The sequence below is a fragment of the Acomys minous genome (genome assembly GCF_964271855.1).
Source record: "Acomys minous genome assembly, chromosome: 12".
NCBI lineage: Eukaryota > Metazoa > Chordata > Mammalia > Rodentia > Muridae > Acomys > Acomys minous.
The window spans coordinates 46,438,796-46,465,815 of record NC_140493.1 but is presented as its reverse complement, the minus strand read 5'-3'; the positions used below and the strand labels follow the sequence as shown (position 1 = coordinate 46,465,815).

Sequence of the window (27,020 nt, the reverse complement as noted above, 5' to 3'; positions counted from 1 at the left end):
TTCAGTTCCTATTGCTGACTGAAGGACCAATGATCTCTATTCTCAATAACAAATGCCATCATCCCAGGACCCTTCCCCGTACTCTCTACCTCCAGCTCTATATAACTCAGTTCTCTACCTATGATTCCATCAAGTTAGATACTTTAGAGTTGACCTTAACCTCTCGGGTCACCATGTATAGTCTGTGGTGTCTACCTTGTTGCTCTTCAAGAACTCTTTCTTGCTCTCAATTCCATGTGTCTTCTCTCTCCTATTCTTTCAGAATCTAATTTGTCCATCCCTTAAAGTTATATGACAGTGGCCTTGTGAGAAATAGACACCCAGTCAAATTCCCCTGTTACTCTTCTGTACCACCTATAGCTTAAATTATTTTATATTTTTCCTTAAAAATGTAATCACCATGCCCTACCCTGACTCTGACTTTGCAGTGGTTCTGTCATATTTCCATCCACCTACCAGCATACCATCTACATAAACATACTGTATAAAAGCTGACAGCCCCCCTGACACATCAGGCTGTTAATTGAAAAATGCTTTGTCCAGGCAAGAGTTCCTATTGTCAAGGAAATGCTCATTCCCAAGACTTTGATAGGATATCAGTATCATGGGGAAGTCTTTGATGAACCTCTCCTCCTCCAGTCAACACTTTTTGTTCTGCCTTGAGTGTCCTGCACAGACACCTACCATAGCATTTGTTCCACAATTTTCTGGGTGCTGCAATATCTGCCTTCTCTGCACCACCTCCACCATTGGCCTGGGAGTTGCCTGCGGGAAGGAACTATCATCCCCAACAACTGTGAAGTTCTCCAAGGCAGCAGGGGTGTCACACTGTCAGCATAGACTAAGGAAGGTTCAGGTGAACCTTCCTACAGCTAAAAGGTGTGGAGAAGTCAGAAGGCATAGGAAGGTAAGAAAAGCAGACGGCTTCCAGAGAAGGATGCTTCAAATCTCCTAAGAGAAAGGCAGAGAGCAGGAAAAAGCCCACTAGTGGACAGACATCTGGGAAAGATGAGAAGACCTAGGGGTCTCATAAAATGTCTTAACCTAGAGCACCCTCCCCCATCCCCTGACTCCCAACTCTAGATTTCATCTCCTTTCCATATGAGTATAGGATTAATATGCTATCCCGGTGAGAAATCACTCCAAATATTTTGAAATCGATAAAGTAAAAATGCTTTAATAAAAATAGCATGTGGCTGCTTCATGCACAAAAGAGCCTGAACCCAAACAGAATATTGTGCTGCCTTACATAGTAAGCCAGTTTTGGACTTGGGTTTTGCATTCCACCTACACTATCATCCTTAAAATCTCTTTCAGATCTGGGCTGCAAGTCACACAACTTAAACAGAGAGAGGAGCTTGCAAGTCTGGTATTTCGACAAATGGGAGATTTACACAGCTAAAATATTGCCAGAACTATTTTTATGTACACTAGTGTTTTTCAGGTAGCTGCTACCCAGGGTCATTCTGGCCACCAGGCAGAATTATACTTTCTTGATGAGAAATCCAGGGCTTGATGGCAGGCAAAGGCTTAGTGGTGGCTGTCATCCTGTTCCATCCCCTTTGAGCTGCCTGTTATACATGTGTTCTGTGATACAGGAACAGGTCCATCGGCCCCTTGTAAGTCAAGGTTTTCTCCTTTTATTATGGGGATAGATCCTAATTGTCATCAGTCTTGGTAAACAAAACCTAAACTTCAGTTAGGTTTGAAGTCCCAATTATTTCTTACCTATAGTTTCTTTCTAACAAGCAGGTAAGCATACTACTTACCTTCTGGTCATTTTGGAAGCATTACTGCATTAGCTAACTTCTACATTGAGTAACTTAATATTTCCTAAGCACATTTATTAGTAAATCCTCTATAGCATCAGTTTTACTGCTCAAATTTCTCCTGCATATCTATCCCAACAGGAAATGTCCAACTGTCCAAACAAAAGCACAAAAGTGCTCCCTCTCCTCAGTCTGTCTGTCTGTCTGTCTGTCTGTCTGTCTGTCTCTCTCTCTCTCTCTCTCTCTCTCTCTCTCTCTCTCTCTCTCTCTCATAATTTGGTCTGTAAAACCTCTCCAATGCTCAGTATGTCAGCCATTGTGAGAATAAAAGCTGATTCCATCAAGTGCTTATGGGGAATAGACATTTTTTTTATTTTCCATGAATTGTCTCATTTCCTCTGCACAGCAAGCCTTCCTGAGTGTGAAACTATTATCAGCCCCATTTTGTAAAATGGGACATGGAGGCTAAGAGAGGTTTGGTCGTTCACCCAAAGTCACAGAGACAGAAGCAGAATTTCAGCTGAAGAAGTCTGATTCCAGAACCTGGATTCTTGGCCACTAACTCATGAGGAACTGATATGGACTACATCAGGTAACATCCATGAAGTGAGCTTGCTCACTCACTCTCTTCCCTTTGGCTTCACTGGAAACTTGACAATGTGTTGTATCAATCTGAAACCAACAAGGCCCCAAAGTCACCTTATTACTAGAGCAGTTAGTGTGGGGGGGGGGGTGTGGGGGTGTGTGTGTGGGGGGGTGTGGTGTAGGTGCATATGCATGTGCATGTGCACATGTATGTGAAGGACAGGTGTCTTCCTCAATAGCTTGTGACAGTATTTTTGAGACAGGTTTTCCAGTGAACCTGGAACTGATAAATCTGCCTAGATTAGGTAGCCAGCACATCCGGTCTGCAGTTATAGGCATGTACTGCTGTCCTGGCTCTTTTTCATGGATTCTAGGGGTTAATTTGAGTCTCCATTGCTGTACAGCAAACACTTTACTGACACCATCTCCTCAGCTCTGAAGTTAAGAGTTCAATACAAGGACTGACTATAAATATTAGGCCAAGGTTTCCAGAGCTAAAAAGATCACACCACCTTTAGCATGAACCTTAGCAATCCTACCCTTGCAGGTTCTAGGGTGCTAATCTTTGTGACCTGACAGGGAGCTCTCTGAGGAGTTGTATGAATAGGACCAAAGAATTGTTCCACGCACACACAGGAGCCTGCTAGTGTCTACTCTTTGCTGACTGAGGGCCACCCTAGTGTGTTAAGGGACACTCTCAGGTTACTCATGCTACAACTGAATGAGCTTCAAGGTGCCAGAACCCTCAGGTAAAGAAATGGGGAGACACAGTCAAATAAGTTGGAGAGCTGTCGGCATAGAGAGTTATACTGCAAATGGCAGTGAGCTGGAAGGCAGGCAAAAGTGACCTGGGGCAGGCAAAATCAGTATATGGTACACATGTTCACTTTAAAATCCTACTTGCACCAACAAAACCACTCTGAGAGTCAAAGGACAGTGTAAGACGGCTGAGGCTAGCTGACTAACATTAACGGATTCCTAGTTCCTGGGGCCTCTTGAAACAAGAGCTGTCATAAGTACTTTTCAGCTGCAAGGTCAGTGTCCAGCTGCAAGGGCAGTGCCTACAGGCAACATGTCGTTATGGGACCACGATGCGCCTTGCAGTTATGGGCTCAATCCTCAGCAACACTCTCAGTCTCATGAGTATCAAATGCGTGGTAGATAAAACTGAAAAAGTATATCCCTGAGAAAATCCCTTTCCACTTACACAAATGGAGCAAAAAGCCCATTCATAGCCTCACATCCTAGATGCTCCTGGGAATCTGCTATTGTTTCCAAGACTGTTGGCTTCCTACAATGAGCACGGGAGTTGACCCAGATCCAAATGGCTTCCCCATACTGGGGACGTGTAAAGAATCTTCCCTACGAAAAGTGTGATTGTCTGGGATCCTGGCCCCCACATCATGTCTGAAAACTTTTATGGTAGGTGGTCTTCTGGTCACTGTGAGGTAAGCCTTAGATTAGCTCAAGGCAAAGGAATTAGCAGAGGCAATGGGACAATGAGAGGAAATTAAAGAAACAGAGGTCAAGTCACAGAGGACTGTTAAGTTATTAGCTGTTTTTATTCTGAGTCAGGAGAGAGGCACTGTAAGACTTCAAGCAGAGGATGGCGAGATGTTATTTATATCAGAAATGGTTTCCCATTTCTCTCCAGGCTCTCAAACATTCCCTCCCCCCTATCCCCACATCTGGTCCCCCCCCACTTCGTTTCCCTCCCCATATTCTCTCCTATCCAGTTCCTTCTCTACCTCCTCTTGTACTGTCTATTCTATTTCTCCATCTGAGTGAGATTCACGGATGGCCTACCGTGGGCCCTCCTTGTTACTTAGATTCTTTGGGTCCATGATTTGTAGTATGTTAATCCTGTAATATATGGCTTCTGACGATGCTTTGTTGAAAATGTCCAAAGGGCACAGAATAGAAGCAGGGAGCTCAATCTAGAACTGTATCATGTGGGTGAGACCCAGGAGTAGTTGGACCAGCAGAGGACTATGGGGATTGATGGAATTGGTTCAATAGGTTCAGCACTTGCCAAGAAGGCATCAAGGCTTGAGTCAGAATCTACAGAACCCTTATGAAGTACTGTACTGCCAGTACTGCTCTCCAGAAATAGAAGGCAGAGACAAGAGTATCCACAGAAGTACGTGGGCCACCTAGGTTAGCATGCTCAATGTGGAAAAAGATACAAGACACCCTGTTTGAAACAAGATGGAAAGCAAGGACAAGCACCTGAGATGTCCTGAGGCTTCCACATGCATATCATGGCCTGTGTGTTATGATTTACACAAAGAATGGAAAGTTAAAAGGACCATTTACCCACAAAGATACACCAATGTTTATCTACATGTTTATATCATCTTTCAGGTTCTCATGAAAAACATTTGAAGTTTGACAGGGCAATGCTAGCATCACCTAGTACCCACACACAGAGAAAAAAGAAGAGATACTTAAGGATTGAGTACTACAACCTTGAGAGAGTAAGATGAGGAGGAACTAACAACGTGGTCTGCGTATGAACAGCTAATAAAATAAAGACAGCCAAGAGAGTGTATTGTTGAGGAAATTGAGCTCAGACTATCCCAAGAAAGGCCTGACAGCTAATGGGACCCAAGCACTGCTGAGGTGTTGGCTGAGAAAAAAAGTCAGCCACCCAGAGGTCCTTGGACCCATGCTGGTATCATGCCTAGTTGTTGTGGTTTGAGTTAGGAGAAGAGAGGGATGGAGGGACTGATAATTGTCACCATAAAGGAAAAGGGAGAGCTGTGAGAACAAAAGGAGGTACATGTTTTATTCAAAAAATAATCGCATATTTGCATGCTTGTGATGATGAGCTTGTGATGATAGGGAAGAGATTGTTGATTCAAGGATGGAAAGGGGCAGCTTTTGCAAGAGCCCAGTCTTTCCACCTGTAGGAGCAAGAAAGACGACAGACATGAAGGCAGAGGTTTACTTATGGGGCTTTAAGAGCAGGAGGCATGGCAAGATAGGGAGGAAAGCACTTGTGATGCACCCAGGAAGTCGGGGGCAAAGGGAACAGGAGGAAGACAGCCAAGAACCTTGATTAGGGTTTCCATGGGAAAGAACTAGCAAAGCATGGGAAGTGTGCTAAAGGTTCAGTGAATCTTACCAAGAGGCTCTAGTGTAGCCTAGCCTAGGGGAAGGGTAGACCCAGGGGATCATGGCTGAGTATAAGAACTCAATGTAGGAGGTGGTCAGGGAAATACACAGCATGCTCCTCCCAGGGTGAGCAGGGTTCCAAGGGTTAAGGTACCACAGCATGGGCCAGTGAGTAGTTCTGGAAATGCAGACCGGGGGCAGGATCAGCAGGGCCCCTGATGTCATTGGTGTACAGTTTTCAGGACAGCTCAGATAGTACCATTGCCTACTCTCTAGCTATGATCAGCAGCACAGGGGCCAGCACGAAGGGGAAGGATTTTGGAGACAGCAGCACTGGGACGCGCCATGGGAAGACAAAGGTCACATCTCCTCTCCAGAAGGCTGTGAGCCAGTGACACTTCTGAATTTAAGACTCCATGTTTTAGAACCATGTGGCTGTAGTGCTGCAATAGAGACCTTAGAGAGTTAAACAGAGGAGCTGGGGAGATGGCTCACTGGGTAAAGTGCTTACTGAGCAAGAATGAGGATCCTGATTTCAGATCTCTACAACCCACATAAAAAGCTAGGCATGGCCACATGTGTCTGTTACCTTAAATCTGAGAGGGAGAGACAGCGGGGTCTGGGGCACTCCTAAAAGATTTTGAAAGACTGTCTCAAAAATGCACTATGCATGGTGAGGACCTGGACCCTCTGCTCAGATGTAGTTGATAGGCAGCACAGTCTCCTGGTGGGTCCCATAATATGGGGAGTAGGGACTACTTCTGACATGGACTCTGGCCCCCACATGTTGATCATTTCCCCCTGGTAGGGCAGCCTTGCCAAGCCACAAAGAAGGAGGATTTTTCACAGATGAGATTTGATAGGCTGAGGTCAGATGATAGGGGAGGAGGGCTCCCCTTTTCTGAGAACTGGGGAGGGAAGCAGGGTTGAGAGAGGGAGTGTGGGACCAGAGGGAGGGGTTACAATCAGGATGTAAAGTGAAAAAAATTAAAAATAAAATAAAGATCATGGCCAGAGGAGAGTGATAGAAGTCATAGTTAAACCTCATATGTACGTACGCGCGCGCACACACACACACACACACACACACACACACACATACACACACCATAAATTGAAACTTTCATGTTGAGGTGACTACAACCTGAAGCCATGACAGCTGAGTAGAAACTGCCAGAGGAACACATTCTGGTAACTCATCTCACAGCCGAAGATATGTCTGTATTATCTCCTGGTTTCTGTTTCATCTTTTCTCTAAACTGCAGCCCTTGGTATAGGAAAAGTAGAGACCTTGAGAACTTTTCTCTCCCTAGTTCTCACCAAAATTGTAAATAAGCACATTTTTTTTTCATTGGTTCTCTAGTTGTTGGGTTTGTTTGCTTGCTTGTGAATCAGCAAGTGTTAGGTGTTAGATTTAGCTGTCATTTAGGGTGTTGAACCACAATCCCCATGATCCCTTGCTGAAGCCTCTGTGAAAGGCAGAATTCTGCCCTTCACCTCAACTATCATACCCTCACCTTTATTTTACTTTTGAGTTGTGCTTGACAGGATGCAGGAACTTGAGCTCTCCTCCAGAGAAAAGACAAAAGAGCTTCTACCAAACAGAAATATGCAGGCCTGCAGGCCTGGGCCCTGGCTAGGATGCTAGGATAGTTCTGGGTCTCAGAAAAATCAACTTCACTTCATTTCATGGTTTTATTCTACACAGCAGCTATCAGCCCTGAAATTTGTCAATGTAGTTTATATGTCAACAAAACACTCTCCTTTGATCCCCCACGCCCTGCAATGTTTTAAAACTTGACATCTTCCCCCGATATCCGAAGCCTTGTGCCCACAGGCAGTTGGCTTGACACTCCTGCTCTAGGGGCCTGCCAACCTTGACCTCAAGCTGACCACTTCTTCAGAAGACTCTGGCTGGATGTGTGCCAGGTGATGTTGTGCCCAAAGATGCCCAGGACAGGAAGGGGGGGACTCATCACCTGCTTCCTGCTGTGCTGTTCCCTCCACACCAGTAATTACTCTCAGGAAAGTTTTCCCATCCCTGACTGAATCGCTGCTTTGTCATTCAGCTCACGAAGTCTATTCAGCTTATCACACAGGCATTTTTTTCTCTGATAGAGATGATCCTCTTTCACTGCTCACAGTTTTGGGGAGGATTATTATTCCTCCCCCCACGCAGAGGATTTAAAGCAGAGTTATCAAGCCATTCCCCATCCCCACTCCCTGTATCTTTCACTAAGAACTCATATAAATCCCAGCTACTCTGACCTCACCGCTAATCTTCCTGGCCATTTAAGTTCTTTGAAGTCATTCATCCTGCTCAGGAGACCGGTGAGTTGTATGCTATAGATATTTTAAGCTGCCTTTGGTCTCCTCACCCCAAAAGCGTGAGGCCAGCTAAGGAATGCTGTAATTCCTGTGTTCTGGCTCCTGCAGGCTGAGTGATAGGAGAGCCCATTCTGCCTTATATCCAGCATGTTGAGCGAAGGCTCGGTTCTTTGATCACAATCTGTTGTTTTCCATTTCCTTTATGGTATTGATTAGGATCTTAAAGCATTCTTGAGCCAGTGAGGGGATAGACTGTCTTCACTTCTGAGATTAAAAAAATACCGTCTTCAATGCAAGAAATTGAAAAGATGAGGGGGAAATGTCCCGAGATGTGTCTAACAGCAAGGTAGCTGCTGCCGAGTTTAACTTTCAGAATCAACTCAACCGCAGATCTATCATGACCTCAGGGAACAGACAACTTCTGGTTTGGGGGTCTGCATGCCTTAAAATGGCTGCTCTCTAAGCCCCGGTTTCTTCAAACTACAGAATAATGATACTAGCAGCTAATGAGAGAACAGCTTTGAGAACCAGTGTGTTCCCATATATGATAGTCCTGGAAAAGAGGTCCTTCACCTCTTGCTCTGCATTAGGTATTCTAAAAACACAACCCCTCACCTGTTTGAGTTGCTCTAAAGGCTGTGGCAGTGGCTTCTGAGGTTAAAATCCAGAGCTGCCATCACCATCTTAATGGCCTTGAGCAATTGTTTACCCAGCCGCTGCCTCCTCTCCAGGAGGGAGCTCATGCTAAGCTAGAAATTAGATGAGCAAATGATCATGCCCCGTGGTGCATCTGTGTGAGGTCCCCTTTGCTATGGTTCACTGTGATTTCTTCAGGAAAGGGACATCTTCAACCCCTCACAGTGCAAGGAGAAAGGTAGACTTGCTGGTCAGTTCAAACTAAACATGGATGATTTGTGATCCATATTACTTGGGAGCAAGACAATGCTTATTAAGATTCTAAAAGTTAAGTTCTTATTGTTCATGCCACCAGCACTAGGGCTGTTGTTGATAAAAATAGAGATGTATTGTGAGTTAACGTTGTAAGACTCCTGGGTAGATCTTGACTCACTGTTCTCAATTAACCTTTATCTGTCTCCTTGGGAGCTGCTGGGATTCTAATGCTTCCATCCATTAAAATGCTTGGAATTCATCAACTTTGTTTTTATTTATTTTTAAAATTTATTCTTAATTTATATATTTACTTTATATCCTGATTGTAGCCCCCCTTTCCTCTCCTCCCTGTCCTTCCCTCCCACCCTCTTCCCTTTCCCTCCTTCCATTGTCCTCAGAAAAGGGGAGGCCCCACCAATACACCCCAACACATCAAATCACATCAGGACTGAGCTCCTTCTCATTAACTGAGGCCAGACAAGGCAGCCCAATTATAGCAAAGTGATCCAAAGCAGGCAACAGAGTCCCTGTCATAGACAGCACCTGCTCAATTTACTAAGGGACCCACAAGAAGATCAAATTGCCCATCGGTTATGTAGGTATAGGAGGCCTAGGCCCAGGCAGTGCATGCTCTTTGGTTGATGCGTTGGTCTCTGTAAGCCTCCATGGGTGTAAGTAAGTGGAAAAGTGAGAGGGAAGGATAAAAAGACCCAGAGAGGACAAGAACACTGCAAGAAGACCAACTTTGTTTTTGGCATTGGATCATTTCCGTGACTTTCTAGGGAGATATTTTACAAGTAGAGAATAAATTTTCATCTCTCTTGTTTAGTATTGTATTTGGTTGGGCTGGATTTAGTGTGGGGCTTGATTTTCCTTTGTATACTTCTTTTTTGTTTGAACCAGGATCTCACACTGTATTCCAAGCTGGCTTGAAGCTTGTTTTGTAGGCTAGGCTGGTTCTGAACTCATAAAGATCCTCCTACCTCAACAACCTTAAGGCTGGACTTACAGTCAAGTGAGCCATCTCACTTGACTGTCCTTTAAGAAGCCATGTGTCCATGAGCTAAGGGTTCTACCTCTGATCTTTTGGTTTCTATAGTATATAAAATGTCGCACCTATCTAATATGATAGGCATATAAAATAATACACATAGGCTTTATCCAAACATGGGAGCGTAATACATGAAAGCTATCCTATTTCCTCTTCTCTTAATACCAATGCGTGGGGACCTGCAAATCGAACTAACAAAAATTAGATATGCTTATGTCCATGCCTCATAGAGGCAACTAGATCCAGAGGTTTACATGCTGTTTTAGTGAGGTGTCAATCAAGCTGCAAATGGGTAATATATTCAAAGAAAAGGTCATTGAGCTTCTAGAGGTGGTGCATGGGGAAGGGAAGTACATGGGAAAACAAACTGAAAATGAGGCTTACTTTAAGGTGAGTCGCTCGTGCAAACTTGACTCAGTGCTGATTTCCTGTCTTGTTTATGACCCTGAAAATCTTCCTGGACATGGGAATTATGACAGAACCCATTCACTGGAAATGTGGATATTTTGTCAGATGATGGAATCTCTGAAAAGACTACTTCCTATGCCTGTCAACTCTTAATTGCTTTTGCCTCAAAATAATCCATGTGCCAAAGTGTCATGTCTTTGGGGTGGCTTAATCCCTCAGGACTCACTGTAGTCATTATCATTACTGATTTACTTCTTTGCAAGTGTCACTGGAGAAGTGTGGAATGTGGAAAATAATGATAACTTAAATTTAGAGCAAAATATTTGACAGCTGATACAGATTTTATAAGATATAGCTTTGAGATTATAAGTCTGTCACATGGAGAGAATTATTTGCTTGCTTATTGGAGTACAAATGCTCTTGAGCATCACATCTTTGCTTAAGACAGTTTGGTAGCTCTAGCTCTGCCAGGTTTGTCTGCTGCATTTTACACAGAGAACGTATTTTGCTATTCATCATAGCCCTGAGGAAAGAAACTGAGGCACAAGTAGTTCTAATAATGGGGACAGAAAAAAAAACATAAGCAAAGAATAAGTTCGAGTCTGACTCCAGAGTTCATGTTTTCAAACGACTGTGCCTTAAGTCTCATTGGATTCTTTGTGTTGAGAGAAGGGTCTAGTTAGAGCTAGATTACAAAGCTCAACTCAGGAGTCAAATAGAGTGCATCTGACTTAGACACATGTTCTTGTCCCCTTACCCGAAGTCAAGCCCATCTACCGGGTAAGCTGAGAGCCCTCTGCCTCTCCGAGTGAGGCCTTTATAAGTACTGAATGAGATACAATAAAATAACACTCCTCTGTTTTCATTGCTAATTCTGCTTAGCTTCCTCCTAATATATAGTTGATTCAGCTGATAGAGATGAATAGAAATCTAATCTGAAGGAAAATTATTTTTTCATCCAAGAGCAACATCAACAGAAATTGTAGTCTTAAAGTAATAAAGTTGAATACATTGACTTTTAGTAAAAGGAAAATTTGACTGATGATCAGTGATCAACAAAATATGGGCAACTATTACAAAAATACAAATGGTGACTTTTTAGGACATAAACTTGTATTTGCTCAATATCCTGGTGCCTCTGTGGTTCTGGTATCGTACAGGGTCAAAGAGTAAATGGTAAAGGGATGACAAACAGTTAAGATCCCTAGGCATCCACTCTAGACCAACAATCGCACTAGCAACTGGATTTCATGATCCTATTTAATCTTCAGAAAACACTTGAAACTATCTGCTCTATACACAAAGGTCAGCAGGCCAGTTAGGTTGCCATTGGGATCTAGGTCCTGGAGGGAAGAATCCTCACTTACTTCATCATATGCCATATTCTCACCCCAAAGGCATCCTCAAGCCTCTAAGCTGAAGGGGATGATGATCAGTCAGTTCTGGCTTCACTGAGTGAAAATGTACATCAGTGCTCTCTGTGGCACGCAGAAAGTGCCCAATAATTTTATTATTATTATTATTAGTTTATGGTCTTCTACTTTAGCTGTCATGCTACAGAATACAGTCATCTCAAAGATGGCTGTCACAGTTGCCACAGAGTCAGGCAAGTTGTAATAGCCACTTACATTCATAATTCTAGCATTTAATGTATTAATAGTAAAGTTAATAGTAATATTTATATTTAGAGGCTATTTCTTATCTCAGAAACTACATGAACACGCCTAAACTGTGAGTGTAAACCTATATTCCCACATGTCCTACAGCCATGCAGAGTAAATGCATGATTCTGACACTCTGTAACTTAAAATAAGCGTACCACTTTCTGCCAAAGCACATAAAGGGTGTTGCCAGACCCATCAGCTATGCCCCTTGCACTGCCACCACAGCTAATGGGTGACCAGGTAGAAAGCTACAGAATGGAGCAGAGTCCATTGATTGAGGTTCCTCAGTAACTGTGTGGGTCAGAGCTCTCTCTCCAACTTTTCATAATGAAATATAGGGATTAATTTTTAAAAATGAGCTTCATTTCAAAATTAAGCCAAAGAAATCATAGGGTCTATTTGTTATCTCAACACAAGCTAACCCTTTCCTGACAAGACTGTCTTCTAATGACACTTCCCAGCACTGCTCCCAGAGCATATTCTTTGTCAGAGTGCTTGCCTAGCAGGCCTTGCTTCCTCTAAGAATTTGATGTCTTGCTCCCAGGTTGCCAGAGCTTCCCAGCATGACGAGCTTCCTGCTGCATGGTCCTCCAATGAGGCTGTGTATGGGTCTTGCCTGTATGCTCTCTCTCTGGAATGCAGGTGGGCTGTTCACTTCCTATATCTGTTCTGTGTGTTACATCAGGGGGTATTATGATGCTTTACGTCAATGCACAATCTTAACTACTTTGATCAAAGTGTTAATCGTGTGGTTTACTTTTGCTGTGGCTTTTTGTGTTTGAGTGTCACAGAAGGCTTTACACCTCTGCGATCTTTGTTCAAACCACCATCCTTTATTTTTTTCTCTCCCACCAAGGGAGCACTCTGAATTAATTCTCCTATGGTTCCATTCTCCACTTGTCAGCCTAAGTGATCTTTGTGTGTGGATGGTTATATCACTTGATTGTTTTCAGCCATCATTCCCACCCTTAGTCCCTGCTAATGATTCAGTGATGGCTTGTTTCTGTTTGGCTGCCATACCTGGTCCTTTATGTGTTCCACAGGATCTTACTCACCTCATCTTCACCAACTCCTATAAAATGCCCACCTCCTTCTTTCTTTATGCTCCAACATCTTGACCTTCAGCCAGCTCTTTAAAGAAATGCTCATGGGCAATGTAGGACCAGGCCACACACTATTTTCTACATGTGGAACAGCCCTCAGTCGTTGTGGTCCTAGCCAGATACTGTCCATCCAGATCTCGGTTCAGCATGCCCTCCCAAGAAAGACTTCCCCGTTGCTGAGATGAGGTCAGGCTCCCTTTCATCCTCCATCAAAGCACTGTTGGTAATAATTACCCTTTACACCATTGAGTTCCCTTTTTTCATATCTGCCTCACAACACATACAAATACCCAGCAGACTGGGTGGGTAGCAGTCTCAACTGTATTTGCCTTTGGCAAATATGTGATGACTAATGACTGAGTGAACAAAACACATGGAATTATAAACAAATCACACTAGACGACAGTTCTCTCCTCTATAAACATAGGTAACTCGACTCAACCCTTTCTGATGTTATGTCTTGCACTCTAATTTCTCTGATGAAACCCATTTTATTTTATTTTATTTTATTTTATTTTATTTTAGTGACTGGTCTTAAAGGAGAAGGCAAGAACGAGAAGGGGACGGCTATCCTACCTGCAACAGGTAAATGGGTAGTTGTGCCTCCCTTGCTCACTCAGCTCCTGACAGATTCCCAGGGCTCTCTGAATAATTCCTTCTAGGATCCTACGAAATCTGCATAGACTGTGGTTTTCCAACGGAGGATAAGATTTTATAATGGAAGCATTGTTGTTTGCCATCACCACCTGTGAAATAGCTCTCTCTTGCCTTTACCTTTCCTGGTTTACATGGTTTGAACTTGACCTACAAAATGTGCCTTGTAAAACAGCTCACAGAGCAGCCAGAGACCTACACATCCATTCTGAACTTTTTTTAAAAAATAAGTAGGATAAAGCCTTCAGTACTCGTTTGGGCTTTTATGGAGGATGGAAGTGTCTCCTTATTTTCTAAATTTTATTTTTAACTAGAGCACCCACTGCTTCAAAACAAAATGACACAAAATGTGCGTACAGTTAAAATGCTTGCACAGGACATGCGCCACCAGCTGTACCAATGTATTGTGTAAGTGTGTGATAATTGTTCACAAATACTTACTCTATTTGAGCCTTCAAATTCCTTCCTTTTAATTGAAAATAATTCCAGCACCAAAGGAAATCAGGAAGAATAAACTACTAGATGTTGGGTGTGGAAACTATTATATATCAGGTAGCTGATATTGTAAAAATGCTAGTGTATTTTTTAATGCAAAGCGAGATAATGTAGATAATCTGTCCAACAATTATTTGAAACCAGCTTTTGCATGGCAGCCTATTAGTCACCCATGTTTTTCCCAGATATGGTGGCACATGCCTATTATCCCAGCACTCTGGTGGCAAAGGCGGGGGCCTAGCTGCACATGTAAAGACAGCCTAAGTGAATTACATTCAGCCTGTCTGAGAAAAAAACAAAACTGGCAGGATAGCTCAATCAGAAAAGTAACTTCCCAAGAACCCAAGTTCAATTCCCAGAGCCCGTATTTTATTTGTTTGTTTTGTTTTGATTTGATTTGATTAAGGCAGACATGGTGAGGTAATCCCAGTACTGGGGAGCCAGGGCTGAGTAGATTTTTGAAACTCCTTAGCCTGCTTACTCTACCTTAGTTTCGAGTTAGTGAAAGATCTTATTTTTAAAAGAGACAGAGTGGGCACTGCATAGGGAACAGAACCAAGGTTATCTTCTGCCCTCATGCACATGTACCTGCACACTTGTGAACATACATGAACACACACAAAGGGAAAAAAAACAGGAAAATCTGAAAGGGAAACAGTACAAAAGGTACATAATGTTAAAATGCTTCCAGAGGAAAACCACTTCTGGTTTTCAGGGACATTTACTGTACACTTAAAATTTGTTTCCAGATATTGAAAAACAGGGAATTCTAACTTAAAAAGAAGAGCAGCTTATTACCTATTGATTGAAAAAGCAGTGATGTTCAAAAATTATGCTTTCAGAGGTTGGTGGGGCTCATGAAACCCACCCTGCTCTGAGGAGCTGCTGATAGTGGCTTGTAAGAGAAGAGTCAAGTTTCTTTAATGATGTTGTCCCCAGTAGGTCAAACACTCCAGTGGATTTTCCTACACTCAGGAGTACATGGGCAGCAGGAACTGGACTCAGTGGGTAATAAATTAAAGAGGGCACAGTGTTGTCTGCATTTGGTGATGTTCTAGAATCTTGTTAGACAGACTTTTCCCAGAGAGATGAAACACACGTATCTACTCACGATAGATGGGTAACTTACAGTGAGCCAAAGTACAGATGCCACAGAAGCCCAGCTTTTTCAGCTAATGAGTTTTACTGGGGTTACTTATAGGAATATGGGTGAGGTGTCACTTACAGGAACAGAAATCATTCAAAGATAGTTGCATCACCAAAGCCCACCCTAACATAGGTAACAGCCCATAAAATCTGGAAAGTTGGAGCACACCGCACAGCCTACAGGAAGCTCAATAAGTTAGAAAGTGTTGAAGTGACTCAGTTGCTCTGAGCCCTTCCCAAGAAAGCTCCTGTGGTCTTTGTTTATTCCAGGCAATTCAGCTTGTATCTGCTTCTTCCAAGCAAGTGGGCTTGTCTGAAAGTGACTCTCAACAGTTTTACTGTTTCTATATTCTTGGAGAGGGACAGGACTAGTGAATCCGGTCAGTTACAAGAACTTCCTAAAGTTCATTTGAGTTGCGGACTTCCTGTGGTAATGAGCTTGTCTGTAGCATGGAATGCTCTAATCTCGGAAGAAGCTGCTACATAGCAGAGGAGTGGGAGATGAATCTGGAAGGAGTTATGAAAAAGGTGGTGGTGGTGGTGGTGGTGGTGGTGGTGTGTGTGTGTGTGTGCATGCGCATGCGTATAAAGACATTATATGCATGTATGGAATTCTAAAAGAATTAATAAAAATGTTATATTTTAAAAATGAACTGGCACATTGCCAAAAAGGATGAAGAATGAACAAGGAAGGAAGGAAAGAAAGAACAAACAAAAGAAAGAAAGGAAGGAAGGAAAAGAAAGAAGAAAATTTGGTCCTATATTTCTCCAAGCAAAATTTTGTACAGAGGAGGCTTCGGGAGCACACTGGAAGATGGGGCAGAAAAAACATCAGAGTTAGGCAATGAGGAAGATGGTCAGGAAATGCTATTTTAAGGGTACAATATGGCTATGCACTAATGAACTCATGAAAGTTGCATTTGCTTTCCTAGGGCCCACACTAGACTAAGCCAGTACACATTCAGTCATAGCTGGGGAGGGTCTTACAGAACCTGCCCAGGATAGCTGAAATGACAAGGATAATGCCATTCAATCCTAACTTTATTTTGTGCGTGCTGGGTCACTTCAACCCCCACCAGCTGAATTGGCCTTGGCAATCCTTTTGGGATAAACCATGATTTTGACCATGGTCCAAAAATATTATGTGATATCTGGAAAATACTGCTGAGCTATACAAACAATGCATATTTTACTAGGCTGCCCCAACTCCCTCACTAATATAGCCATCCCTTCAAACAGTGATTTTATTCTGGATTTGTCTTTTAAAATCTTGTGCCTGAGCCTGGGCACAAAGAGACTTTTCAGAGGCATGAGCCGACTCTTGACCTGGTTATTAATAAAGGGACTAAATACTTAAGTTGGTCTTATCAGCATAGCTGTCAATAACTATCTCATGTGATTTATCCCATAGCTAATGGCAGCTGAGGCCTGCTGGAAGAGAGGAAGTCATTCTCTTTAGTGATGTAGCCCTTGAAGAGTTTTACATGCTCCATGCTCTACTGAGTGGCCCTGGTTAAACCAAGTTGGTCACAAAACAAAATGAAAAGACATCAAACACTTCGTGGCCAGAATAAAGAGAGAGAGGATAGAGACATGAGTATATATAATGTGTGTGTATGTATGAATGAAACTGTAAAAGAATAAAAATGTAAAATGGCTGATTTCATACATCTTATTGTAATGAAATGTACTTTATGTGTTATACCAGTGCACTAGAATGAATCAATATGAAAATCATAGCAGAGCTCCCTGAAGATCTCATCTGCCTGTGTTTTAGCTTTATCTTGGCTTCTGCCCATTGTGTGACTTGGGTCTATGGCTTGAATCTTCATGGTTATTGTCTCTCCATCTTCAAAGGAAGTGATGGACAAGATGATTTTTAAAGGATGTTATGTACTGTGTGAGGAGGTACCCTAGAGTATATTTCACTGATGAAAACTTCTGTTTCAGTGTCTGGAAACAAAAGCCTCAAGAAGGGGAAATATGGATCCTTCCTTCATGAAGAAGGTATGGAGGCCTGTCCTAGCACTGACTTACTCAGGAACACTGTGCACATCTTCCAGACTCTATACCTTTACTCTTCTGCATTCTTTATTTTAAATTACATGAAAAGTTATCTCTGCAACAGTGCTAGCAACAGGTGCAATGTGATTATTCATCCTCTAGTATCAAGTGACTAGTCCTCCAGGTCAATGTCTGTAGCAAAGAGGCCTTTTCCTCCCCTCTTGCCTTGCTAGTGCCCTATTATAGGTACTTACAATGCCTACTGCCATTGCTCATGAGTATCCTGTTTCCAAAGTTACAGACAGGATGCTTCATGGAGCTAGAAACTCACAGACAAATAGCCTTTGTTTATGGAGGTCCAAAACACTGTGTAACTGAGTTCTGAACCCTCCACCCCATAGCTCAGTTGTACAAAGTCAGGCCAACTGTTCTTTTCTCTGCAGCCCAGTTTCCCGACTCAGCTAATGAGATAGGCAAAATAGACACTCTGCATGGTTGGTATTGTGTTTGTGAGACTATGGTTCTCTAGACCACAGCCAGTCAGCAGATTAGAACTGAAACAGAATTAGGGGAGCAAGCGTAGGAATACCCAGTCTCTTGCTTCCACAGGCTCTCTCAGTGATCCTACTCTGTTGAGCCCCCAAGCCTTCTCCACATCTGCAGGACTGGGAATAAAGATTTATGTTGTGTCATGACAATTTTTCCTTTCCCAGAGTCTGTCTTCAGAGAAGAAAAGGTGGTCAAGGGCGTAGGGGTTCTTGCAACTACAGGTGAGTTTTCCACTTACCTCCACCATGCTGTGGGACTCTAGACTGGTAGGCAAAATTGCTTCCCACTTCTCTAATCGGCAACGCAGGTCTAAGCAGAAAGTCTTCACTTACCAGAAGGCTGAGATAGATGTGAGGACATCCTAATAGAAATAATAGAAAGGAACTACCAACCATCTGTCTATCTTGCTTTAACCAGCATCCTCTCTCCATATGGTTGTACACACCATATGGCACGGGCGGGGGGAGGAGTCGTTGGTCCATATGATGTCTACCGTCATATCCAAGTTCTATGAAATCAGCATTTCTGAGAATGAAACCTATACATTGGAATTGTGGAGTTTTAAAATATAATAACAATTTAGTAGATGCCAGTACCTTGCCAGGCTTGGTCGACAGATGAATCAGTGTGCCAATTTCCAAATTTGGAGGTGCTGAAAACACTATCAATGGCCCCTAGGCTCCTACTGTGACTGAGAGGTAGTCTGTCTAATCCTGCTCTCTCCAAGCACAGAGATAAAACAGTCCCCCAAAACAAGCACTATGTGACTCACAGTACATGTCACTGACTGTCACCTACTGAGCTCCTGGCATGAATTGCTGCTTACCTCTGAGCCCCTTGTGTCTGGCAACTTGGTCTGTGTTCAACATGTGCCTGAAGAATCTCCCATCCACACCCGGAAATGAGAAGCTGCTTTGGACACGGAGAAGATCCTACCAGAGATGTTTCTAAATCTCTTTCAGAACTCCCAGGCAGGTCAGTTGATCTGTCTGCACTCAACCTGACAGAGCTTGTGAACGGGATGCTCAGGAGAGCTTTAAAAGGTAACCATTCATGTTGATACTGTGTGTACCTGAACTTCTCTTGTACTGGTTTAGCCTCTAGTCTGTCTACGACCTGGGCAGGACACATGCTACGCCTGTATCTCAGTGTCTCCATGTTCAAAATGGAGAGCACACTGTGCTCTTTAACCCATGACAACTGTGACCATATCAACATGAACTGGGATAGCTGAAAGCATTCCGAAATGAAACTGCATAGCCAGCGTGCTGAATGGGCAGTGCTGTCATTTGCAATCACAACTGTATCACCCTAAGAAAATCTATTCATGAAGTTGATAAAACTAAATATGGGTTGCTTTTTAAGACAAACGGGATTCTGAGGCTTACACTATTGTTATAATTAGCCTTCTTTTTAAAAAAAATTTATGAGTTTATTCAGATTACAAATCAATTGTTACCCTATCACTTGTATCCTCCCATTCCTCCCTCCCTCCCGCCTTCACCCTATTCCCCTCCCCTAGGTCTATGACTGAGGGGGACCGCCTCCCCGACTATATGGTCATAGGCTATCAAGTCTCATATTGGTAGGCTGCTTATTCTTTCTTTGAGTGCCATCGGGCCTCCTCACCAAAGGAAGGTGGTCAAATATGGAGCACCAGAGTTCATGTCAAAGTCAATCCCCGCTCTCCACATAACTGTGGAGAATATCCTGTCCATTGAGTAGATCAGAGTAGGGGTTCGATATTTACTATTGTATTGTCCTTGGTTAGTGCACTTGTTTGAGCAGACCCCCCTGGGCCCTGATCCACATATCATGATGTTCTTCTTGTAGGTTTCTAGGACCCTCTGGGTCCTTCTATTTCCCCATCTCCTATTTTTCTCTTACCAAGAGTCTCAGTAGGATGTCCTCACATCTATACCAATCTCCTGGTAAGTGGAGACTTTCGTGGAACATGCCTTTTGGGCTAGTGCCAATTATAAGTGTAATTAGGCTTCTTTTAACTTTATTTTAGCTTCTATAAATATTAACTTATATGCCACAAATATTCTCTTATAACAAAAATCAAAAGATAGATATCTAGAAGATTCTTTCAAAATTGCAGCAGAGCATGAAAAATCACCGGTTTACCCTTACTCACTTTATCATTTATATTCTGATTTACTCTTCCTTGGTAGATGCTTATGGAACACCTACCACATGCCAGATAGCCACTATCCTATAGTTTGAATGTAAACCAAGGAAGAAACCGGATAAAAGCCCCTGCCCTGAGCACTCATAGTCTTATGAAAGGAGAGAAGAATGCAATAAACAGAATCCTTAAGCAATAAAGAGAATATGTAGGCTATTGAGTGCTGTGCAGAAGAAAGGGCTAACAAATACCAATTCTACATTGAAGGCTATGTGAACAGCATTCCCTTAGGCTGCAAAATACATACAAATAAAAGTAACCTGAGGCACACTTATTAAAACAACTCAGAATTCTGGATCCCACCTTCCCAGGTTTTCAGCCTCTATAATCATGAGATGATCAACTTCTCTTATTTTTATAACTCTAAGTGTATGGGAATTTGTAACAACCCCTTGGAAAAATTACTACATCCAAAATTTTTATTGAGAGACTTCTATTGTTTCCAGGTACACCAGACAGTACAAAGGCAAAGACTATTATAGTAGAATTTTTTGTTTAATTTATCATTTTTATTTTTTATTTTATTTTTTGAAATTAAAATATAATTACATTATTTTCCCATCCCTTTCCTCCCTCCAACCCTTCCCATGCATACATGCTACTCTTTCTCAGATTCACAGCCTCTATTTAATTGTTGTCATATATGTGTGCATGTGTGTGTTATGTGTTTATGTGTTTATGCATATATTACTAGATATGTAACTATAACCTGCTTAGTCCATATACTGTTACTCATATGTATGTGATTTCAGGATTTACCATTTGGTATTGGAAACGAATTTGTGGGCTCTTCCTCGAGGAAGACCATTTCTCTGACTCTCAGCATTTCTTGGTTGGCTGGGTTTCTTTGTTCAGGGTTGAAGCCCTGTGAGGTTCCCATTTCATGTCAGTGTGCTTGTTCGTGTTGTCCTTGTTCCAGTCTTGTTCAGGAAGCCATGTAGACGAGACTTCATGAGTGTAGCTTCTTTGACATTTCCAGGCGTCAACATCTCACAGCAAGCTTCCCATTTCTCCGACTGTTGCAGTCATTCTACCCTCTCTTTGTCTACAATCCTAGAGCCGTGGGCGTAGGAGTTGTAATCTAGATTCATTAGATGGGGCTGAGCACCCCACAGTCACCTTTTCTTTGCATTTTGATTAATTGTGGTTTTCTGTAATGAGCTTTGATGAGAGGTGAGACCTATACTTATCTGAGGATATAAGGATAAATGTTTAGGGTGTAGTTTGTTATATGAGCTCAGTAAAGTGGTTGGTCTTAGATTTTCCTTAAAGTCCGTGACTTTACTATCCGTGGGTTAGATTTTCAGTACCGGGCATGATTTTCCTCTTGTTGAGCGGGCCTTATGCCCAATTAGAGAGCTGTTAGTTACCACCAAGTTATGCATAGTGTTTTTGTATGTTGGGGAATATTGTGCCATAATCATCTAATTTTTCTCATTTTTTCTTTATTGGTATTTATTTATTTTTATCATTCATTTGATTATTCTATTTGCTTATAAAATACTGTTTCTCTTTTCTTTTTTACTTTATTCTCATTTTCTTTTATGTTCATTTTTCTTGTTATCGTTAATGCTTTAGATAGTATATAAAATAATGGGTTTTGTTATAACATTTTTATTACAACATTTTAATTAATATATAATTGCCTTACTTCCCCTTTTCCTTTTCTTTCTCTAGCCCATGTCTTCTCCTCACTCCTTTTTAAATTGTTAATTTTTTATTTTTATGATACAGATCGATACATAGATACATAGATTATAGACAAGCTGCTGAGTCAATATATTGTGGCTTGTGTGTATGTGATTTCAGAACTTGATAGTGGATAATCAATTAGGGGCCTCATCCTTTGAAGAATTTAATTTTTCCCCTCTCAGGAGTCATTAGTTGCCTATGTTTTCCTTTGCTTCTTAGCATGTCTATTAATATTCTAACTGTTCTGGCCTTGTTGTGGTAGCTATATTGTTGCTATCGCAGATGCAGCCTCCCTTTCATATCTAGGAGAAATGTTCTCACAGCAGACTTCCTGGTCCTCTGGCTCTTACAATATTTCTTCTTCCTCTTCTGCAATGCTCCCTGAGCCTTAGGTACAGGAGTTTTGTTGCAGACATATTCATTGGTACTGTAATCTATTCCAACATACAGTACTACTTTGACAGTTTATTTGCAATTTTCTCTTTTTCCTCCCTAAAAAATGGCTTATCTTTGCTGTAAGTTGTTTTGTTGATCTTAGCCACCCTCACTCAGATGAAATGAAATCTCCAAGTTGTTTCAGTTTGCACTTTCTTAATTGCTAAGGATGATGACTATTTTTGTGCTATTTAATGGACGTCTTTATTTCTTCTTAATGTTTCAATTTTTAAATTCTTTATATATTCTCAATAATAGACCTCTATAAGATGCATAGCTGACAAAGATTTTCCCCAATCTGTGTGTTTGGTTTTCACTTTTGATTGTTTCCTTAGTTGTCCAGAGTTTTAGTTTTATGGTGTCTCAGTTGTCAGTTGTGTCCTTAATTAATGGGCAAATTAAATTCTATTCACAAAGTCTTTCCTACAGCTGTACCTTATAGACCACTGCCTATGTTTTCTTCTAATGGTTTTAATGTTTCTATTTTAAATTGAGATCTTTGCTCCACTTCGGGTTAATTTTTGTGTAAGGTGATAGATAAGAGTCTAATTTCACTCTTCCGTATGTGGACATCCAGTTTTCCTCAGCATCACTTGTTGAAGATCTTCTTCCCAAAGTATGTTTTTGGCATCCTTGTCAAATACCACATACTGGTTAATTTTAAGTCATCTTGACACAAACTAGAGTCATTTTGGAAGAGAGAACCTCAACCGAGGTAGTGCCTCCACCGGATTGGTCTATCAGCAAGCCTTCAATATATCTTCTTGACTGATGATTGATGTTGGAGAGCCCAGATCACTATAGGTGATGCCACCGCTGGGCTGAGGATCCTGGGTGCTATACAAAAGCAGGCTAAGAAAGCTATGAGTGAGCAAGCCAATAAGCAGTACTCCTCCATGGCCTCTGCTTCATCTGCTTCCAGGCTGCTGCCTTGATTTCCCTCCCTGATTTAGCTGGATGATGGATGATGAAATAAATTCTTCTCTTTCCAGATTGGTTTTGGTCATGGCATTTGATAAACACCAAAAGAAACCCTAGCTAAAATATATCATGTGACCATAGTTACACATACTCATGTTTGGATCTTCTATTTTATTACACTAGTGTAGATGTCTGTTTATGACATTTTCATATAAATATGCCCTGTACCTTGCTCGTACTCACTGTCCTTCACATACACTTTTGTTTTTGTTTTTTGTTTTGATTAGGTTTTTTGTTTTTGTTTTTTTGCTTTTCACGACAGTCTTGCTATATAGCTCTGACTGGCTCCAAACACAGAATCCTCCTCACTCATGCTCCCAGAGCTGAACTCACAGGCACGTCTATTACTGATTTATTTACAGCTATGTCAGAAAGCATTTGTGCTTATTTCTCTCCCTCTTCAGCAGACAGCAAGCAATTCTTCTCCGTGCTTAGCATTACTTCTTATAGTTCATTTGCCTTCCACAAAGTCTCTGTGGCCATCTACAACAGTAAGTCATGACAGTCCTCCTGTGGTGATACGGTGGGTGATGGGCTGAGGGCAAGGCATACTGTCATAGCACTGAGGTAATACTTTCTCTTCACAGTTTCCAACCCAAAGACAGTTGACCCAGCCAAATTCCCTACCAGGTACTGCTACTGTTTGAGCAATAGGACCAATGACTTATCAGGTAGGTGGAGTCTGCTATGCCTTTGTAGCATTTCCAATTTTGATTGTGCCATTTTAGATGGTCTTTTTTTTCTCATAGTAAGATAATACAGTGATGCTTTCAACACTTAATGGTGTGCTCATTTCCTTGTAAATTTCTATTTTAGTGAATCTCTGTGTATACACAAATGGGTGTTCATTATCATTGCTTATGTGGTCCCAAGAATTTTCTGATAGGAAAGGAAATTCTAAATAGTATTCAGAATACAGTTATCATGATAAAATATGTACATATTTGGACACCAGAAAGGCTATTATCTCTGATTTTAAAAAGATTGGAGTGCTTTAAAATGGAGAAATGCATTAGTATGGCCTTGAAATATGTGGAATTCTTCTCAATGGCATTATATATTACTTTTCTAATTTAAAAGTATTGCATGTTTCTGAAATTTAGAAAGTCTTAAAAAGTAAAAGTTAAGATTTCTCTCCTCCTATGACCTCACTCAAGCAATAGGTCTTTACTGAGAATATGCTATTACTGAAGCAATCTTCCTGGCCTGAGCAGAGAGGACACATTCTGCTCTGGTGGAACTTAGAGTCTAGAGCAGTGGTTCTCAACTTGTCATGACCCCATGAGGGGGGGTCACGTACCAGATACCCTGGATATCAGATATTTACCTTACATTGCATAACAGCAGCAAAATTATAGTCATGAAGTAGCAATAAAATAATTTTGTGGTTAGGGGTCATGACAACATGAGGAAGTAACTGTGTTCCAGCACTAGGAAGGTTGAGAACCATAGGTCTAGATGAAAGGACAAAAATTAAATGAAGGCACTGCAAATGACCGGCAGCTAGCAGAGCATAAGGACAAGTTGGGACCTCAGTGTAATAGTGTGATTTTCCTGTATCAAGGAACAACAAGGCTTGTACCATAGCTATAAAAGGATTCCTCTGGCTTCTATCCATTGTTCCCTTTTCTGATTAACTATTTAATATATTTTTATATTAATACGTTTTGGAAACATTGGAAATACAGTCACTTATAAATATGAAGACTTGGTTTTCTGCTAACTTGGTGCTCTGCTTTCAAGAGGTGTTCTTCTTGTTCTCAAGATGCAAGGTAGTTTACCACCACATAAAACAAGGGTAAAAAGAATTGGAAAGCATACTGATGTTCTATACCCTTACAGCATAGAATTCAAATTCCATTGTGGAGAATTTAGTGATATGGCTATACCCCTGCAACGAAGGCTTTAAGATGCTGTTGTATTAAAAAGAAAAGAAAAAAACTTTGCCTTAACTAAAGTATGACATCCTTTTAATATGTAACTTTGGATTATGTAATATTTTTACTTATTTTCTAACTCTATCCACTTTTTGCTACATTTTTATACAGTATGCTCTGATCCTAGTTCTCCACATCAACTTTTCCTAGAACTTCCCCATTTCCATACTCATCCAACAGCATGTTCTCTCTCTCAAAAAAAAAAAAGAAAAGAAAAAAGAAAGAAAGAAGGAAAAAGAAAATCAAACCAATGACCTAGAAAGCAAGACAAAAACAACCCTACCAAAACAAAATAAAGAGTGCACAAAGACACACACAAAATTCATTTTCTTTGTTGGCCAATTATTTCTGGGCTTGGGGTCTTCCCTAGAGTGTGGTTGATGTATCTAATGATACTTCCTTTAAGGAAACTGATTTTCCCATTCCCAAAAGTTGTAAATTGCAAATAGATTCTTGGCTAGGGGTGGGACTTTGTGTCCACTTACTTTTCTCAGTGTGTGGGCCTTGTCTAGTTTGACCCTATGTAGGTCATGTGTGTTCTGTCACAGTCTCCAAGAGTTCACATGCACCAGTCAGTCCTGTTGTGTTCAGAAGACATTGCTTCTTTGGCATGGCCAACTCTGGCCTTACAGTCTCACTGTCGCCTCTTCAAAATAGATCCCTGAGATTTGGGAGGAGGGGTTTGATAATAACATACAATTTAGGACTGAGTGCTTCAAAGCCACTTTCTGCACATTGTCAAGTTGTGGGTCTCTGTATTAATGTCTATCTACTACAAGAAAAAGTCTTTTGGATGGGGGTGTAGTGATGTGCTGATCCCCATATATGTACAATTGGTAATTTTTTGGACCGCGTGTCTTAAACTCCATTCTATTCCAGTACACAGAATTATGCCCAGTCCTTCAAAATGGATACACACTATTCACTGAAGGATGAGGTGAAGGTTATTTACCTGTCTCCTATTCCTGACAACCATTACTATTAAAAACAGTGATTCAGTGATCAGCTGTGCAGAATCACTTGATGCCCTAGCCAAATTATCTCTGTAGGATAAAGCCCTTGAAATGAAATTGTTGGCTGACAGGGAGACTATAACATTGTGATTCAATTTGTTAAAATTTCTAGAAATCTTGCAGGCATTTACGCTCTTGTCAGCAATGCTCGAATGGATATTTATTCCACAGTCTTGTTCACACTGAATATTAAAAGACAGTCTTAAATCAGCACTAGTTGGATAGACATAAATAAATAAATAAATAAATAAATAAATAAATAAATGTTTTTGTCTTCTATTTACATATAAAGAGACTAAAGTATAATTCATCTCTGAGCATTATTAGTAAATCAATTGATTGAATTTCTGTGGGAACAAAGAATATCTTCAAAGTAACAATAACTGACTTTCTTTTAAACCCAGTGAAAGAGTTGTAAACAAAATTTCAAAAAGGAAGTGGACAGAGAATGCTGAGTGACAGTTTGTATGAGTGGTGGTAGGAATCTTGGGAGGAAAGAACTTTCATCTCAAGGCAAATATCAGCTCAAATCCAGTCTCTGTAATAGGCTATAGGACTCTGAACAGATACCATCATTTGTAAGCCTTGTGAAGAACTTGGATCCATCCTGAGCATCTGGATCCAGAGTGTTGTTCAGAGCTTCTATGCAACATAAATAGTGGATTTCAACTTTACATTTTATCATTCAACTTGTGAGTCTTTCTTTCCCATTAATTTTGATGTATTTTAAATACGCATTTATTTATGTATTTATTGGAGGAGGCATGCATATGCAACAGCAGTGTGCCATAGCACACATGTGAAGGTCAGGAAACAACCTTCAGGAGTACATTTTCTCCTTCTGCCATGTGAGTTCTGGACATCAAACACAAGTTAGGCTTGGTGACAAACACTTTACATGCTTTACATGCTGATCCACCTTGATGCCCTCCAGAAACCTTAACTTTTGCAGTAGATATTACAGAACTCTCTAGTACCTAGCAGGCATCTGGCATACTGCAGACACC

General features: G+C 41.3%; 1 protein-coding gene across 1 annotated transcript in view; it reads left to right on the top strand.

Annotated features, from left to right (window-relative positions):
* Nucleotides 1-12,376: 12,376 nt before the first annotated feature.
* HHLA1 (HHLA1 neighbor of OC90) overlaps nucleotides 12,377-27,020 on the top strand; it is a gene marked incomplete at its 5' end in the record, with an annotated part of 34,218 nt that continues 19,574 nt past the window's right edge. The window contains 7 exons of the mRNA XM_084748461.1: nucleotides 12,377-12,455; nucleotides 13,442-13,501; nucleotides 17,162-17,218; nucleotides 17,929-17,985; nucleotides 18,727-18,807; nucleotides 23,468-23,554; nucleotides 23,651-23,734. Of these exons, the coding sequence (XP_084604587.1) occupies nucleotides 12,377-12,455; nucleotides 13,442-13,501; nucleotides 17,162-17,218; nucleotides 17,929-17,985; nucleotides 18,727-18,807; nucleotides 23,468-23,554; nucleotides 23,651-23,734 (505 nt within the window). The remainder of the gene's footprint in view (nucleotides 12,456-13,441; nucleotides 13,502-17,161; nucleotides 17,219-17,928; nucleotides 17,986-18,726; nucleotides 18,808-23,467; nucleotides 23,555-23,650; nucleotides 23,735-27,020) is intronic.